This window comes from Podarcis bocagei (assembly GCF_964188305.1).
Source record: "Podarcis bocagei genome assembly, chromosome: 15".
Lineage (NCBI taxonomy): Eukaryota > Metazoa > Chordata > Lepidosauria > Squamata > Lacertidae > Podarcis > Podarcis bocagei.
The window spans coordinates 28,966,137-28,985,263 of record NC_138141.1 but is presented as its reverse complement, the minus strand read 5'-3'; the positions used below and the strand labels follow the sequence as shown (position 1 = coordinate 28,985,263).

Here is a 19,127-nt window from a genome sequence, read left to right as displayed (position 1 = left end):
GTAACTCATTGCAATTCTAGCACCTGCTAATTAATCGCTGTGGCTTACAATAAATACATAAATGTTTTGCCAAACGCAAGAGTTCTTCTGGAGTTGGTAGCAACAGCGACACTAGTGGAAAGAATTCCAGTGCTCTTTATCAGGCTTGAATGCAGACTAAAAAGCAGTGAAACAATCTTTAAGCAGAATAATATAGCATAAGGTGTTGGTGGCATGGAAAAAGTATAAAATGAGAATTCCTGGATGCTAAGATCCAGGTTTGTGGCAACTATTCTTTGGTGAGAGAACCCCAGCAGAGATTTAAAATCACAAAACATGCAGCAAAGTAAAGCATGGAAATACAGACTGTTAGACCTTTAAAATTGCTCTTTCAAGTTCCTTCCAAAGCTCCCCTCTTTCCCCCAAAGGCCACATGTTTGGTAAGTTAAAAATTGGTTTACTTACAAGCTCTTCAAAGGTCAGGTTCATGTGCCTCTCCATACATCAGTCAGAAAGCACAGGCTGTAAAACTTGACTTAGTTACAGTGGGGCAAAGATCAAATCAAGAGAGTGCCGTGCCTGGTGTGTTGGCCTGATGACCACCCAAGAGAGACCTATGGAGGCCATGAAGTCTCGAGGTGGCCCAAGAGCAGGCTCTGTGCAGATATTGAAGTCACCCTCTGGGATTTTATTTTTTTAAAAAAACCAGGCTCACATGATCTACTTTGTTTTTCACTAGAACCCTGAGATCCACGAACCAGAGCCTGGTGTGAAAGATGTACACTTAGGGTTGAAGAATTCCGAGCCAGGGCAATTTGGTTGGCGTACCAGAGCTGAACTGAGCTCATCATAGTCCTTCCACACACAAAATCCGCTCCTGGCGACACCTAAGCCATTCACCTGCACCAGCTTCCTTCTTGTTACTAGTACTAATTTGGTATGTGTGTGCAATTTTGTTGTTATTATCATAAAACCCAGAGATCTGTCACATCGACCTTCTGCCTCTCCCAAGCTCCAGTTTCTGCTCTTGAAAAGCATTGCTATTTTAATGTGATGAACACGACTCAAAAGGTTCTCTGAGTGCAAAAAATAAATAAATACAAAACCAAAAGAGGGCAGCAGAGCCTCAGTAAAGACATAGATTGCTGTACCACGCAGTACATTGAAAGCGCATGACATCTCCTCCGTGCAGTCCTAGGAACTCTAGTTTCCCCTTTCACAGAGCTACAATTCCCAGCACCATCAAGAAATGACCTGTTCCTGGGATTCTTTGGGGAAAGTCATGGGCTTTGAATGTATGGGTTGAGTGCAGCTGTAGAGAATGTGGCGCAGTACAGGATACTTCTTCAGTCTTGGTCTTCATCTTAGCTGAACACACCAGTCCATCTCTCTGTGTGTGTCTTCCTCCTGGTCTGTTCCTCCTCCTTCCACACCATTAATCTTTCTCCTGAAAAAGACTGCAGTGGTTCTCTCCAACACAATCTACAGTTGGAGGGGCCTCATCAGAGAAGGGTTCCCAACCAAGAAAGAAAGAAAGAAAAAGCCCTATCTGTCTGGGCTTTTATGTTTCAGGCCAGCCCCACTGAATATAAGGTAGGGTTGCTCATTTTATAAGCCCAGAACAAGTGGCTGTTTATTGAGAAACAGGCTAACACACAAATACATGGGGAAATGGAAGGAACCGCAAAACCGAAGTGTGGGGTTTTAGTTCCAACCCATAATAACCCATGCCACTTTAAACAGGCATGGCTTCCACCAAAGAATCCTGGAAACTAGTTTGTTATGGGCGATGGGAAGCCCTTCCTTCCCACAGAGATACAATTCTCTGTATTCCCTGGAAAGAGAGGTTGATAAACTACTCTGTAAATTGTAGCTCTATGAGGGGGAACAGGGGTCTCCTAACAACCCTGAACTACACTTCCCAATGTAGATTCTTTGGGGGAAGTCATGACTGTGTAAAGTGGTAAAAAGAGACTGTTTTAAATACACCTTGCAGATGGGGGCCTTGTTTTATTTAAACAACTTGCAGTTTTGAGTCTCTGCATCCATTTTCCTGGCTAAAACAACCTGCAATTTTTCTTAAAAGGGAAACAGAATCTGATTCTTTCATGATTATAAGCCCAGATACTCTCTATGATTCCAATTAATAAGGGAGTGTGTGGGAATAAATGGCTGCATCACCACTGTTCACACCCTGCTTTTGAGCTCACCAGAAGCAGCCACCAGGATGCAAAATTATGCACTAGGTCAGGGACAGAGAAGCTGTGTCCTCCTCAGGTGCTGTTGGACTCCTATTTAGTCCCAGCCAGCAGGCCCAATGGTGAGTGATGATGGGGGTTTATTTATTTACTTACTTCATAACATTTGGACACGGTTTGATCGTTCATTTTTTAAAAAAGAGAACTCTCAAAGTGGTTTACAAAAGGATAAAATTACAAAGAAACAAATTACAGTCAGACTTTAAAACATACAGAAGTTAAAATGCAAAAATGGATTAAAATTACCACAGCTTTCAAATAGTATTGTTTTTTTATTATTATTATTATTATTATTATTATTATTATTATTATTATTATTTATTACTTATAACCCGCCCATCTGGCCGCGTCTTCCCAGCCACACCGGGCGGCTCCCAACAGAATATTAAAAACACGATAAAACATCAAACATTAAAAACTTCCCTAAACAGGGCTGCCTACCCAAAGCATCTGGGTAGGCTTGTCTAAACAAGAACGCTTTTAGCTAGTGCCAAAAAGAGTGCTTTGAAGGCAGCTGCCTGATATCAAGAGGCAGGGAGTTCCAAAGTGTAGGTGCCGACACACTGACTGACCAAGTTCTTACAAATGTGGAAAGAGGATTATGTGGCACCTGCAGCTGTGGCCATTCCACTGATCCAAGTAGTCGAGTGGGCACAGGTGGGATGAGGAGATCTCATAGGTTAACCTAGTTCCCAAATTGCTAAAGGCTTTTTATACTAATGGGAATAACCTTGATGTTACAAACAGCACAGACCACTGAGCTCTAGTGTCAGCAATCGGCACAAACAGCACAGACCACTGAGCTCTAGTGTCAGCAATTGCGCTGCAGCGTTCTGTACCAACTGCAGCTCAAGTGAGAGGGAAGCCCCCCATACAGCACACAGCAGCAATCCAGTCTTGAGATAACCAACGTATGAACTACTGCGGCAAGGTTTTTTGTGGTCCAGGAATGGCTGCAGCTGTAGAATCAGCTGCAGTTGATAAAAGGCACTTTTGGCAACTGAGACTCCAGTGACAGAGCTGCACCAAGAAGCCCCCGCAAATTGCGATCCTGCTCCTTCAGGGGGTGTGAAACCCCATCCAGGGTAGGCAACTGACCAATTTCTTGGACGTGGGAGCTACTGACCCACAGCGCCTCCATCTTAGCAGTATTCAAGCTCAGTGTCCTATACAGTGGTACCTCGGGTTAAGTACTTAATTTGTTCCAGAGGTCTGTTCTTAACCTGAAACTGTTCTTAACCTGAAGCACCACTTTAGCTAATGGGGCCTCCCACTGCTGGAGCATGATTTCTGTTCTCATCCTGAAGCAAAGTTCTTAACCCGAGGTACTATTTCTGGGTTAGCGGAGTCTGTAACCTGAAGCGTATGTAACCTGAAGCGTATGTAACCCAAGTTACGACTGTACTGGCTTGGATGAAGAGGAGGGGTGGGAGGCACCAGGTGGGGAAACTCCCCAAGCAGAAGAAGGCTCAGAGCCAGGGGATTGGTGGTGGGACAGCAATGAGTGGTCAGAGAGAGAAGAGGGAACAGAGTGGGAGGAGAAAGAAGTGTCGGGACAGGGGTGCTGACTTGCACACACACACACACACACACACTGTGTCAGAAGCTGAAGAAGCAACAGGGTTTAGTGAGCAGGAAGAGGCTGTGGAAGAGAGCAGTTCAGAATTGGAGGCAGAAGTGGGAGCTGGACAAAAGGGGGAGCAAGAGGCAGAAATGAGTCAGGTCTGCTGAAGAAGCCAATGGGTCTCCCCCTCTTGCGGCAACCAGCTCCCCTCCCCCTAGTCTCCCAGGAACAAGAGAGGTATGAAGATGGCAGAGCAAAGGAAGGCAAGGTGACACAGCCTTAGGCTGCTATGGAAGGAACCAGGGGATGAACCTTAGACAGTGGTGGGAAGGTAAAGGTACCCCTGACTATTAGGTCCAGTCATGGCCGACTCTGGGGTTGTGGCACTCATCTCGCTTTATTGGCCAAGGGAGCTGGCATACAGCTTTCGGGTCATGTGTCCAGCAGGACTAAGCCGCTTCTGGCAAACCAGAGCAGCACACGGAAACACCGTTTACCTTCCCGCCGGAGTGGTACCTATTTATCTATTTGCACTTTGATCTGCTTTCAAACTGCTAGGTTGGCAGGAGCTGGGACCAAGCAATGGGAGCTCACCCCATCACAAGGATTTGAACCGCCGACCTTCTGATTGGCAAGTCCTAGGCTCTGTGGTTTAACCCACAGCACCACCCACATCCTGGTGGGAAGGTGGAGACCTTCAATTCTCACAACTGCCTCATTGGGACAAAACCTACTGGGAAGAGTTGCTGTGACCACTAGGCCTGAGCTGTTTGGGTTTCTTTGAATAAAGACTTAACTCTGGCTCCGGACACTTAGCAGGTTTTTCCTCCTCCTAACCTTCCTACCGAACTCTTACCTTCCTACTGGTTCCTCCACTTCAAAACAAGATGTTTTGCAAGACGGGATAATATGATTCAGAACCAGCCCTGCCCACACACAGGTCCCCTGCCTCCCTCTGGATTATCGTGAAGATTAATAATGGCCATTGCCAACTAACAACAGAATCCCTCAATCTGCTGCTTGACAAAACTTTAATTAAATGCACACGCGCTCACACAACTACCTCTGCCGCATCCTTCTCTGCAGGAGGAAAATGCCATTAGCAATGCAGGATCGCTGCCAAAAAAGCAGAAGAATGTTACAACCGGAAGCAGAGATTTCCCCGTGGTTGGGATACCAGGCAGTCGTTTGAATCAGAGCAATTAATTGGGCTCCTGGGTTTATTATCTGCATCATCTGATGGCACTGAAGCGAATGCAGGCAACCATTTGCCAAGTGGGGGCAGGAACTTCCAGCAACAGGGGTTGCTAATTGGGATTGAGGGACCCCATCACAACCACCACTGTGGGGTGGCTAGGGAGGGAATCCCTGTTCTTATTGGAGAGGATGGCGAATACAGCGTGATTATTATTGCTGCTGCTGCTCTTCCTGTTATTCCACTATTCTGAAAAATCACTCAAAAACACACACAGGGACATATTCTCATCTGGGAGAAGGAAAACAGCAGCTTGATGCAGCTCAGAGAGGGATGGAAATTGCAGGAGGAAGGGCAGGTGAGAACCTTATTGGAGCCATGCCTGTTTTCCAGGACTATGACATGTTGCATAGTGTGTAAAATGTTAGAGGAAGCCATCTAAACAACAACAAAAATGTTGGGATGACTGTGCCTGGAATGTGCCTGTAGTCTCCTGGGAAGTTGACCACTCGGTTTCCAGAAGGCATATCCAATTACAAATGTGTGCCGACTGGTTTAAATGATGTATAGGGTGGAGAGCTCAGCAGGGCAGCCTCCTCCCTGCCCTGCTCCTCCCCTTGCCTGCTGTGATTTACTCCTACGCAGACCTGCTTGCCACAGTTCCCACTTGAGAGCCTGGATTTGGCAGGATCTGCTGGGGCCTAAGCAAAAGAAGCGCCCGCCACACCAGTAAGTACCGCACTGTGCCCTCCTGAAAGGGACGCTTTTGATTATGCACATACATCCTTATGGAGCAAGTATTTCTGAAACAGAATCCGGTAGAGAAAAGTAGGGGAATGCGTAGGGAGGACTGAGGTGATGGGTTTTTTTCCTGAAAAAAGAAGTGCTGGAACTCACCATGAACACCTCCCTTGTTCTCTTATACAGTAGTACCTTGGGTTAAGATCTTAATTTGTTCCAGAGGTCTGTTCTTAACCTGAAACTGTTCTTAACCTGAGGTACCACTTTAGCTAATGGGGCCTCCTGCTGCCACCACACCGCCGCTGTGTGATTTCTGTTCTCATCCTGAAGCAAAGTTCTTAACCCTAGGTACTATTTCTGGGTTAGCAGTGTCTGTAACCTGAAGCGTCTGCAACCTGAAGCGTCTGTAACCGAAGGTACCACTTTAATGGCAATGGCACCCACCTGAGAAGTGCTGGAACTGGGTTCCGGCAAGTTCCAGCTGAAAAAAGGGGTTTCTGTGGGAGACCCAGGTTCAAAACCACCAGCAGTTTTATGCCCAAGCTCAGGAAGCTTCAGCTTGGAGCCTCTAAATACAAAATGAATGACTAAATTTAAAGTTTTGCATAACTCGATAAAAGAAACAGAAAACAACCGTCAAGGGTTGCCCCAAGCAGAGCGTCCTGCAGTAGTCCAGTTGGAACATAATGTTACAGAGGCTAAATCAGACATTATTATTCTGATGTGGAAGAAATAGTTACTTTATTATTTCTATTTTTGTTGTTCTTTCCTTTAGAATAAATGTTTTTTGGTGCTGCTATGGGGGATCTTTAGCTTGGCATAGCTTGGGATCTCAGTGTGTCTTAATCCAGCCCTGTTCAAATCCTACTCAGCCGTGAAGCCCACTAGACCAGTCTATCTCCCTCTCCCTCTCTAGGAGGGAGACCATTGCATGCCACCTTGAGCTCCTGGGAGGAAATTAGTGGGACCTGCAATAGAACGTTGCAGCATGGAATGATAGAAGTTTATAAAATTATGCATGATTTGGAGAAAATTATGTGTGATTTGGAGAAAGTGGCTAGAGAAGTTTTCCTCCCTCTCTCAAACACTGTGGTGGTGTTGTTCTTGTTGTTGTTCTTGTTGTTGTTGTTAGACCCACCAACTTTAAAATGCCATAGATTAACAACCAAACGCCTAGTTGAAAAGGAATGTATTCCTGGCACCTAAAGATATGCAATGAAGGTGCTTGGGCTAGCCTCCCTGGGGAGAGCATTCCACAATCGAGCTGCAATTATTCATGTTCATCAACTGGAATAGGTCTACTCTGATTAGGACTATCATTGGCTGGGCTTTTGACTCTACAGCTCACTGGTGATAAAGACTGAAGACATTAAATGAGTTTTTCAAAGCTCTGGCAAAGCTACATGCAGCCTGGCTCTGGTATTGGTCCACCAAATTAATTGCCATGTTGGAAAGGAAGTTTGCCGTTCTCCTTGCACAACAGGGTTGTTTTCTTCCTGTTGGGAAATGTGTTGTAGACTCCCTATGCACTTCAAAACCATGGCAATTTTCCTTCAGCACAGCCTTCATACTTTGCCAAATTTTGTTGATGCTATGTGCTAGAGAGCTTTCATGTGTATAAATTGGCTTAGCGTTTTGGGTGTATGAAAGCAGAGGAGGTGACATTTCAGGGCAGGCGAGCAAATTTATGCAGGGAAGGAACAAGGTTCTTTCAGAAAGGGTTAAAGCCTCCCCACTCCCTTGAGTGGGGCTGAGCAGATGGAAAACATGCAGACCTTGCCGTGGAAGTAGTTATCCACCTGGCAGGAAGGCAGATATATACAGTTAGGCTTAAATTGCAGAGAGAAGCAGAGTGAAAGATGGTGTTGCAATTATGCTTATAGTAACTGCAGTTCAAACAAAAATGAAATTAAAGCTCAAAGCATAAAATTCAGGGTACGAAATTGCAGGTTTCCAGAGACAAATGGTCTCTGGAAAAACACCAAATGTGCCTTACGTTTGCCTCTGCATCTATATTGTTTTGAGTTTGTGAGTGCAAGACCTCTCTAATCCCTGGATCCAGTAAATGTGGGAATTTAAGCTGGGTGCCAGACTTGGATTCAGCAGATGTTAAAAGCTAATCAAGCCAGGCTAGCTTCTTGGTGAGGCGAAAGGAGACCAAAGGAAGGGGCTTTGTGGGAGACAAATCTCTCAGCTCGCAGACAGTGAGAATGAATGAAGGCAGTGTTGAGAGTTAGGAGTTCTGTGGCCGAGAAGCAAGGTATCAAGCAGAAAAGCCAGAGAGGTAGAGAAATGGTGGGTCTCTGCTTGAATCCAAAGCTGTGGCTATGGGAGAAACAAGACCCTTTTGGGGTGTTGATACTGCGAATCCCTCCATCATAAGCTTAGCTTGTACATATGTGTCAATAAACCATATATGCTAAAGACACCACAGTCTCCCCTGTGCCTCATTCCCAAAAGGAAACATGAGTGTTGGGAAAGCACCTGGAACTCCTGGAGACTTGTACCACTCGAAGATTGGGGTGGTGTGCAAGTAAGTGTGTGTGTTTATTATAAGGACAATACAAAAAGAAAAGCAGGAATGTATTTCTTTTCCATCATCTCATTATATGTAAGAGGAGTGTACAACAGCATATAAACAATGAAAAGTGAAAAACCATTAAAATGGGACAAATTAATCATTAGAATGCTGGCTAATCAGCATAGGCCTATCGGCATTTTTAAAAGTCTCCCAAAAGTGCCTGAAAATCCAAAGGGAGGATATCTTGTATGTAACATTCTTCAGAGTTCCAAATTTCATGCGCTGGTGTTGGTAACCGACAGCTTCCGTTCTCCCGACATTTCCCTGTTAATTTCTGCATAATATTTGAACCATCACATGACATAAGAGCCACTTCCATAAATATAGCAGAATATAGCACAAATAAAGCACCCATTTCTGTGTTATTTGCAGACAGACTTTTCCCCCTGGAAACAAATCTTCTTCTTTGGTGATCACTCGTAGCTGAGTAAGATTGTCTTCCATAAACACGGTTTTAACAATGAGTCCATAAGTGACTGTGGAGGCCAATTCTGGATCCACACGTCCTTCCACAGTGGGGACATTGGTTTCCGGGTGGGAGTTGATCACAGTATGGATTTGCCAAGCATGCCTTCCTCTTAGCACATTTCTCCCTTGCATCCTGAGTTCGAGTGTCTTCAAAGCCCATGACACCTTTGGTAAAGGCACTCAAGTTGAGCTATATTCCACTATATTTACAGAAGTGGCTTTTACAGTGTGTGGAAGCTCAAATATGGGAATTGACAGTTAGGGAAATGGAATAAACGGTCGTATGAATGCAGCTGAAGTCAGCATTGTGACCTCATTGTGTCACTGAGTCAGATGTGAGCCAGCCACAGCACTCTTGATGCAGTTCGCTTCCCCCCTTCTGGGTCTCTGCATTCACTGTTGTCCAGAAATAAGGACATAGAACCATAGAACTGTAGAGTTGGAAGGGACCACAAGGGTTATCTAGTCCAAACCCCTGCAATGCAGGAATCTTTTGCCCAATGTGGGAATCGAACCCACAACCCTGAGATTAAGAATCTCATGCTTAACCGACTGTGCTGTTTCATTGGGCAGAGGAATGGTTTCACAACCACATAGCACATGCAGTCACTGACATTCTCTGTGGGTTTCCTCTTCTTGTTTTGAAGGGTCAAGCGCAACGATGCCCAGCTTTATTGGCAGTGCTCTTCGCGGGAACTTCTTCCTGATGCTTGGCCTGTGGTGGTCCATCAAATACCCCATAAAGTACATTCTTCTAAAGCTGGATTCAGGCAACCCGCACAGCCATTGGATCCAATCTATGGATATTATCGAAGGAACAATGAAAGCTTTCTTTGCTCTAGGAGGTACTATACTCCACCGTCATCTTCCTTCTGCAAGAGAGATGATGTACCATTATGAATCAACTTTTTTATATCTATGTCTCGGCACTGGCAGACAAACGTGGGGGCGGGGGGAGCAACACGCACCAGCCCCACCCCCGTCTGTTCACCACTCTGGGTGCCGGAGCATGTCACTCCGCCACTGTGTCTGGGGGAAATTTACAGTCCTACCAGTGTGGTGTAGTGGTTAAGAGCGGTAGACTCATAATCTGGGGAACCGGGTTCACTTCCCTGCTCCTCCACTTGCAGCTGCTGGGTGACCTTGGGCCAGTCACACTTCTCTGAAGTCTCTCAGCCCCACTCACCTCACAGAGTGTTTGTTGTGGGGGAGGAAGGGAAAGGAGAATGTTAGCCGCTTTGAGACTCCTTCGGGTAGTGATAAAGTGGGATATCAAATCCAAACTACTACTACTACTACTACTACTACTACTACTACTACTACTACTCTTCTTCTTCTTCTTCTTCTTCTTCTTCTTCTTCTTCTTCCATAGAAACGACTGGAAATAAGTTTGAAAACAGTACAAAATGAACCCTTAAGGGCAGAGACCTTTTCATCTTCCTGGAAAGGCTAGTTGCAACAAAAAATGACTTCAGTTGTTTTCGGAGAGTGCAGATATGCACTTTCAGTGGGAATGCTGTCCTACAAAGCAGGGGCAGCCACACTGAAAGCCCTGCTCTGAGTTACTGGGGGAGCAAAGCTTCTGATACTTTAGGGACTTTGTAGAATTGTAGAGTTGGAAGGGATCCCAAGGGTCATCTAGTCTGACCCCCTGCAGTGCAGGAATCACAGCTAAAGAGTCTCTGACAGATGGCCACCCAGACACTGTTTAAAAGCCTCCAGTGAAGAAGAAACTCTCCTATAGAATGCAGCAACCTAATGGGTATATAAGGTCTCTCAAGGAACCTGGTCCTGAGCTGCTCAGGGCCTTATATGTTGACACCAAAACCTTGGGTTTGGGCCCGTGGCAGAATGGTAGGCAGTGCAAATACTGCAAACACGGTGCTACATGCTGGTGGCAATTTGCTTCCAAAGCAACCTGGCCGCTACCTTTTTTTTTTATTTATTTATTTGATATCCCGCTTTATCACTACCTGAAGGAGTCTCAAAGCGGCTAACATTCTCCTTTCCCTTCCTCCCCCACAACAAACACTCTGTGAAGTGAGTGGGGCTGAGAGACTTCAGAGAAGTGTGACTAGCCCAAGGTCACCCAGCAGCTGCATGTGGAGGAGCGGGGAATCGAACCCAGTTCACCAGATTACGAGTCTACCGCTCTTAACCACTACACCACACTGGCTACCTTCTGCGCCAGCCTTCTGACTGCAAGCCAGAGAGCAGAGCCTCAGAGGCTGATCTTAATGCTGGCGACTTTTTGGACAACCTGATCACACACCGTTTAGGGCATCGGGGGCAAGACCAGCACTTTTAATGGAGGCCAGAACTGAAATGGCAGCCAATATAACTGGCACAGAGTAAGTGTAGTGGGTTCTTCTGCCCATGTTTGCAGACTAGCCACAAGTGTCCTGCTGGGCACATTCTGTACCGACTGCCGTTTCCAAACCAAGGGCAGCCCCATACAGTAGCCTGGATGTAACACAAGCATGTGGCATTTGGTCGGCTTTCTCTAGGCAGGGCCACTAATCACAAATCAGCCCGAGCTGGAGTTGCCAAAGGCCCATCTAGTCCAGCATCCTGTTGTCACAGCAGCCAACCAGATTCCTGTAGGAATCCTGAAAGCAAGACGTGGGCACAACAGCACCCTCCCCACCTGCAATTCTCAGCGGTGGATATTCAGAGACAGATTGCCTCCCATGGCGGAGACAGAGCATAGACATTGTGGCCTTGGAAAGACCACTCAGCTGAATAACTGCCTCACATTAAACAGGTGGAAAACAGAGTTGCTGAGTTTGTGTGTATGTAAAAAAAAGAAGTCATGCCATTGAAATAGCAGGTTTTAGTGTGAAAATCAGCAAACATGTGGCTCATCCTTAGCCTGTGCGTAACTCAGGCATCCCCAAACTCGGCCCTCCAGATGTTTTGGGACTACAATTCCCATCATCCCTGACCACTGGTCCTGTTAGCTAGGGATGATGGGAGTTGTAGTCCCAAAACATCTGGAGGACTGAGTTTGGGGGTGCCTGTCGTAACTTGTAAAGAACCCCAGTGAGGCACATTATTACTTGCTAAGCCAGTAAGAGTTTAAGGTCAGGAGGCTTCCTAAATACTTGCATTTACTGCTCTTTCTGCTGTGTGCTCTGTTTTCTTCCTTTCCACCCTATCATGTACACCTGCCTTCAAATTTTGTCCAGTCCTTCGCTCTGCTAAGGAAGCAAAATGACTTGTGTCCTGCCTTACAGGAATATTGGCTGAGCAGCTGGTCCCGGGCGGACCCCACCTTTCTCTCTACGACAGCGAGACCCAAGACTGGGTCCAGCTGATGAGCTGGCAGCACATGACCATGTACCTCTTCTATGGCTTTTCTGGAGTGGCGGATGTCCTCGTCCATACGTCGCTCAAGTTGCCGGTGGGGCTGGATCGCCTCCTGTTGGCTCTGGCTTTGTTTGCAGAAGGTGAGCAATGAACAGAGGCTAATGGTCCGAAGCATTAAGATAGACAAGTCAAAAGGGTCGTGATGAGAAATGGCAGCTGCCCCCAACTAAAGACAATCAGGGATTGTTCTCCAAGCTTTGGAGCCTTGGGGCAGGGTAAACACAAGACATTCTGCTAGCTAGGAGGCAGTGATTGCCAACAACCTAGATGGATTTAAAATTCAGGCAGGGGAAGGCTATGAATGGCTATTAGCCAGGATGGCTGTGCTCTGCCTCGGTGGTCAAAGGCAATAATGCTTTGAAATACCAGTTTCTGGAAGCCCAGTGCTCTTCTGAAATAAAAAGTTCTGACTAGGCATCTGAAACTCAGTAAAGATGGTGTCTGCCTAACTTCTTGTGGCAGGGAGTTCCATGGAGTCGGGCCCACGAAACTGAAGGCACGGCTCATGGTTGCTATGAGCTGTGCTTCTGCAAACCACAGTTTCCCCAACGCCTGCTGATACCTCTTCTCCTGCAGGAGGGTGATGCCATTTGGACTACGTAAGAAATGGCACTCCCACCCTGAGCACCAGAGCACAAAAGCCTGTGGGCTATAACCATTGTGATTTATTGACGAGTAACCGTCTTTTGTACACATAATTAGGGACATGGGGGGAAAGGCTTTATTCCGCAGTCTTTTTAGCATGCACTCAAGTGTGGAGCGGTAATTCTAATGTTCGCTAGCCATTATAAGCGCAGAATCATGGAGCGTTAAGTACTTGAGGCTTAGCAAGACTGTATTATGTGATCTTGAATACACATGCAGATCACCTAATCGCAGCAAATAGGCAACTGGAGAATTGGCGAGTAGTTTATTTACATAAAATGGCCACTAGGGGGCAATTACGGTTTATGGAAGAGGCTAGTTTATTTTCCATTATAGTTTCCTACCCCAGCTTTAAAAAAAATATTTTGAATGTATCCTGATATATTAATTTAGCAATAACCAGACACACAAAGCTGCCTTATACTGAGTCACACTGCTGTGTTTATCTAGATCAGTACTGTCTGCTCTTAGCAGCACCTTTCCAACTCTTTTCAGGGGGTATTTCTCCCCACTTCCCCCGCAATCAGCCCAGCTGCTCTACATCCTTTTATAATTTAAGGGTCCAGGAACCAGACAAGGTCTCTTCTGCATGCAAAGCTGGTGATCTCTCACTGCACAGGGTCCCACCTTCAGTGACTGCTTTTTTCCAAAGGCTGTCGAAACAAAAAGCCTCCTGTGTTGCAGATGAACTCCACCTTAATCAGCTGCTATCGAATGAAAATGTTAGCAGGGTGCTTTTAAGGGACGAAATCTGTTCAGCTCGCAATGTGATGTGAACCTACCTCTTTCGTACTTCCTGAATCCGTATGTGAACCACAACACAGCTATTATTCGTCTTTCACACTTCTCTGAAGCACCAGAACCCTCTCCCTTATTGTGATTTCCAGCAACTGCTTCTGACCATGGAGACCAAGCACAGCCGCCATGAAGAAGAGCCACTGATAGTCCTCGCCTCCATTAATTTGTGCAATCCTAATTGAAAGCCAAGTTGGTGGACATCACTGCCTACCAAGGAAATGAGTTGCATGCTTTAACTATGCTCTGTGTGAAGAGATTGCTTTCTTTTATCTGCCCCGAATCTTCCAGCATTCAACTTTGCTAGACATGCCCTAGTCGTACTGTTAAAGGTAAAGGGACCCCTGACCATTAGGTCCAATCGTGGCAGACTCTGGGGTTGTGGCGCTCATCTCGCTTTACTGGCTGAGGGAGCCAGTGTACAGCTTCCAGGTCATGTGGCCAGCATGACTAAGCTGCTTCTGGCAAACCAGAGCAGCGCATGGAAATGCTGTTTACTTTTCTGCCAGAGCGGTACCTATTTATCTACTTGCACTTTGACGTGCTTTCGAACTGCTAGGTTGGCAGGAGCAGGGACTGAGCAACAGGAGCTCACCCCGTCGTGGGGATTCAAACCGCAAACCTTCTGATCGGCAAGTCCTAGGCTCTGTGGTTTAACCCACAGCGCCACCTGCGTCCCTCTTAGTTGTACTGTTAGGAGGGAGAAAAAGGTTTCTCTGCCACCTTTCTCCATGCCATGAATAATTTTACAAATTTTTCATCATGTTGCCTCTTCCTTGCCTTTTCTCTAAACTAGTAAGCCCCCAATCGCTTTGAGAATTATGCAAAGCACACATCAACAAGTAAAGTGACCGCCCTACTACAGCTGTTTGGTGCTAGAGACACCATGATTCACAAATGCCCACATTCTGCAGCCAAGATCATCTCAAAGCTCAAAGAGCTGCAGTGCAATGAGCAATGCTCATTGAGTAAAAACGCCACCTCCGTTTAGAGTGCAGCAACCTCAGAATATATGGAATGAGCAGCTTGGGAGGCATGATCAAAATATATTCCACTGCCAGCCAGGGACAAAATGGGCCAAAGCTTGAAATGGCCTTTGACTGCCCACACATAGAAAGCAGAGGGAAACACCTGCTTAACATGCAGGCAGGCTCCCCAAAGCATATTGATTTAAGAATCCTTGAAGGTCCAATTTTGCTAATGCTCTTGAGTAATCGTCCCCTGTGGTTTGGATTCTGGCAGGCTTCCTGTTCTATTTCCATGACTACAAGGACGCCGCATTGACGGAACATCTCTATCATCTCATGAGCATCGCTGTGTTTGGAGCTGCCCTCTGTGCCTCGCTGGAGGTCTTCCAACGAGATCACACCCTCCTGGAGCTCTTCAGGGCCAGCCTCTTCATCCTCCAAGGATCCTGGTTCTGGCAGGTTAGTAGCAGGGAGAGTGGCTGGGGGGGGGGTTGCTGTTGCCTGTGCTTCAGATTTAATGTCCAGGTCTGTGAAATGTTTAAATCAATACCCCCCCCCCAACATGTGCTGGAGTGCAAGTGTGTGCGAAGAGAAAAGTGTTGCCGTGAGAAATGCACTGGAATAATAAAAGGTGGCTGTAAGCCAGTGGCGCCATCAGGGCAGGACCTTAGGGCAGAAGTCCAGGGACCTACTCAGCAAAATGACCAGGAGGGGCCCCAGTTGCAGCAAGGCAGGCTTATCATATTTTGAAGTCAGTGAAGTGGTACACATTGCCATCTAAAAAGAGCAGGGAGGAGACTATTTACCCCATCCTTTTAAAGCCCTATGGGAGAACTTTAAATTAAGAGTCATGGATTCTTCCCCAAAGCATTCTGGAAGCTATGTTAAGAGTGCTGGGTGTTGTCTCCTATTTCTGTCCCAATACTACATTTCCCAGAGTTTGCTGTGGAGCGGAATTGACTGTTAAACCACTCTGGGAAATGTGGCTATGAGAAAGGAATAAAGGACTTCTAACAACTCCCAACACTCTTAAATTACATCTCCTTTAAAAAAAATGGAGGGGAAGTCTTGACTGTTTAAAGTAGTATCATCACAGAGCTTTAGAGGTTTGGTGTGAATGCAACCTAAGATTAGCTAACAGCACCACTTCTGTGAAGCAAAGTACCTTTCTGAGTTTAAGGGTTCATTTGCAAACTGGAGAAACATTCTTGGGCACCACACACAACACCCAATTTAACTGGCTGCAACAAAACACTTCATTTGAATTTCAGCAAAGATGGGGAAGAAGAGGGGGTTCTGAGGGTACCAGGCCTCTGTTGGGCACCTGTACACCAGTGGGTGCTATCCTGGCAAGTCCTATATTATACTCCTGTAGCTTTGAATGATACGACATCTCTCTTTGCAACCCTCAGATTGGCTTTGTTCTGTATCCACCATGGGGAGGTCCAGGTTGGAAACAAGAGGAGCATGGAAACAAGAACTTCCTGACCATGTGCTTCTTTTGGCACTATGCCATTGGCCTTCTTGTGATGGCAGCCAATGGTTTCATCAGTCAGCGGTAAGTGGTGCTCATTAGGTAGGCAGTGGGTGAACCCAAAATGATCCAGTGGAATGCTTCATGTGGGAACAGGTAGCCATGGTTGGCTAGTGGTAGTCCAAGGATGGACATTACTTATGTCTTGGCCGTGTTCAATCTTTTCTACTTAGGACAGGGATGAGCAATCTGTGGGCCCTCCAGGTGTTGCTGGAATATATTAGTGGCCCATCACCCCTGACCATTAGTCACGCTGGCAGGGGCTGGCAGGAGTTGGGAGTCCTCAACAACATCTAGAGGGCACATATCCTCTAGCCTCAAACAGCAGTGTAAAAAGTTGTGGGAAGAGGCGAGAAACAAGTAACTTCTCTCCTTTTGTCACTCCTTAAACATACTCCCTCCCCACTTCAGGCCTGTGATAGCCAATAGTAAGGTCAAAAAAGGTAAAGGACCCCTAGACGGTTAAGTCCAGTCAAAGGTGACTATGGGGTTGTGGCACTCGCCTCGCTTTCAGGCCGAAGGAGCTGGAGTTTGTCCACAGACAGCTTTCTGGTTCACATGGCCAGCATGACTAAATCGCTTCTGGTGCAATGGGACACCATGACGGAAACCAGAGCGCATGGAAACATCGTTTACCTTCCTGCCGCAGTGGTACCTATTTATCTACTTGCACTGGTGTGCTTTCAAACTGCTAAGTTGGCAGGAGCTGGGACAGAGCAATGGGAGCTCACCCTGTCGCAGGGATTCAAGTTGCCGACCTTCTAATCAGCAAGCCCAAGAGGCTCAGTGGTTTAGACCACAGCATCACCCACATAACTGATCTCATACCAATACTGATGTGTCATGCACATCAAGTCAGTGCATTGCTCCACACTGACAATGTATGTGGCACATTGTTCCTGTAGCAGTTTGAAAAGGAGTAACATCCATTCTTTGACACAGTGTGTGGCTCAAAAATACGCCCCCCGCCTGCCATTACTGTATTTTAAAAATCCTTCCTTCTTATTCACCCTTCTTCACACTCTCTGAGAAACTCACGTCAATATAAAACAGTTCAATATTTTTTAAAAAGCTGTTGTAAAAACTTAACAGAATAACTACCAAGAACAATAAAAAAATGGATCAGGTGGTAGGCAGAGAAATGCAGACAAAGGAACCCCGTGGAGTAACAGCAGCCAGACGTCAAGCAATGCTCAACGGTTGGCATCATGACTGCACAGTGTGCCAGCCTGTGTGGCTTGACCATTGCTTTGCAACCTCCATGGGAACAGGGCGTGAGGTCAACAATTATGCTGCTGTCAATTCTTTAGCACTTGCTGAAATGGGTTTTGTTTCTCCCCGTTGCGTATATCAATATATTTGGGGGTTTGCATTTCTGCAGCTGCAGTAACGGACGTGGAGTAAACTATGGAAACGTCGAAGTGGAACTGGATGTGGAGCTGGACTTGGCATGTTGTCTATGGAGGAAAAACCGAACCCCGGATCCTGTCCTCCTACCAGAGAACATCTCAGATGAAAAATGAAGGGTCTCATTTTCCCCTATTCTTCAAGATTTTTTAAAAAACACTGTGAAGTTTCTAGTTCCCATCTGACATAAAGGGTGCTCTTTATATTAAAAACAAACATAGTAGTCAACGGCAAAAGGGGAGAAGCTCTATCCTCATATAAGTGTTCAGAGCCTTCAGCTGCAAGCACACTCACCTCAGCAACTTCCCAAAAAATTATATACAAGGGCCAAAGTGTGCACTGGAAAATGTCCTGCTAATGAACTTTGTGGCTTTTTTTAAAAAAATACATCAAATCTGATGACCTTTTGAGGACTTTGTGTTTACACTGCATGGGACATGCAATTTGTAATTAGATTTGGTTGTAAGCAATGGGTTGGATGTCAAGCTGCCCAGTTAAATGAGTGGCAAAACCCTTTAGGCATGATCATTATAAAAACCACTCTGGGGTCCATTAGAGCTACAGCCACATCTGTAATGCAAGTTGGCCAGATTGTGGTTCTGACTGGTACATTTGGTATTGTATTGAAATTTCTGCATGCAGTTTAATTCATCTATATGCATATGTGTACATATGTGTATTGCCAATAAAGGGTGGTTTTCTGCAGAGACTTTTCAAGGGAGCAATCTATATGGTGTCTATTGAACACTGATACCTCATTCACCTTCCACACAAGTATTGGAAACATAACAGTGTGATATATACAGCTCCCTGGAACATCAACATAACGAAGTATCTTCTAGGCCGCATCGGCACTATCCATTTAAAGCAGTATCATGACATTTTAAACTGTTGTAGCTTCCCCCAAAGGATACTGGAAGTTTAAGGGTGGGTGCAGAGCTATAATTTTCAGAGTGGTTTTGTTGTAGGAATTTATGTATAGGTTTTTTTGGGGGGGTTGCCCCTCCAGCAGATATCATGCACATGCAGCCCACTACCAAAATCAGCACAATCACTTTTGTGACTTTTGTGATTTGTCCCCACAAAACACTTCATCACAGTTTCTTCCTATCTATTCAAAGGGCCTCTGCTTCACAATACCAAATGTAACAATTCACTGATAAATTTATCTATGTACTGGCTCACTGGGGAAACTTCAGAAATTCATATAGACATGCAGCCCCTCTGCCTGAGTGATAATCCTTGGCATCCTGATACCTGAGTGCCAGACAGGTAGCCATTCCAGAAATAACAAACCCAGATAAAGACAAAAGGGTGTGATTAACTTGGCTGGGAAACAGGGAAATGTAAATGTCTCTTTTGTTTCACTTGATAGATGTTTGGTGGAGGGCTAGGGGAGCATTGGGGCAGGGTCCAGGATGCTCAGCACCAGACCTCCCCTCTCATGATGTAATGATGATGTATTAGTGATGTAGTTTAGGGGGGTGTAACATGGGGATTAACAGCTAATAAAAGTTTGGGTTCTCTTTTGTACGGGCCTTCTATCTTGTTTCACCTTGTGGCAGGTGGGAGTCCTGTCGCAACAGTCTTCAATAAAGACCAACCCTACTGGCTGCTGTTTTG

General features: G+C 45.9%; 1 protein-coding gene across 1 annotated transcript; it reads left to right on the top strand.

Moving 5' to 3' along the window:
- The first annotated feature begins 5,620 nt into the window (after positions 1 to 5,620).
- Positions 5,621 to 18,209, top strand: TMEM45B (transmembrane protein 45B). Its single transcript, XM_081172744.1, has 6 exons — positions 5,621 to 5,725; positions 9,434 to 9,631; positions 12,023 to 12,235; positions 14,838 to 15,022; positions 15,976 to 16,121; positions 17,479 to 18,209. The coding sequence occupies exons 2-6, from the start codon at positions 9,448 to 9,450 to the stop codon at positions 17,618 to 17,620; spliced, it is 870 nt and encodes a 289-aa protein (XP_081028870.1). The 5' UTR covers positions 5,621 to 5,725; positions 9,434 to 9,447; the 3' UTR covers positions 17,621 to 18,209.
- The last annotated feature ends 918 nt before the right edge of the window (positions 18,210 to 19,127 follow it).

What these genes read in the sequence shown, in the direction of transcription:
- TMEM45B (XM_081172744.1), top strand. Translation starts at nt 9,448, where the DNA reads ATGCCCAGCTTTATTGGCAGTGCTCTTCGCGGGAACTTCTTCCTGATG. An exon ending in AAGGATCCTGGTTCTGGCAG is followed by an intron (nt 15,023 to 15,975) that starts GTTAGTAGCAGG and finishes TGCAACCCTCAG; the next exon opens with ATTGGCTTTGTTCTGTATCC. An exon ending in AATGGTTTCATCAGTCAGCG is followed by an intron (nt 16,122 to 17,478) that starts GTAAGTGGTGCT and finishes GCATTTCTGCAG; the next exon opens with CTGCAGTAACGGACGTGGAG.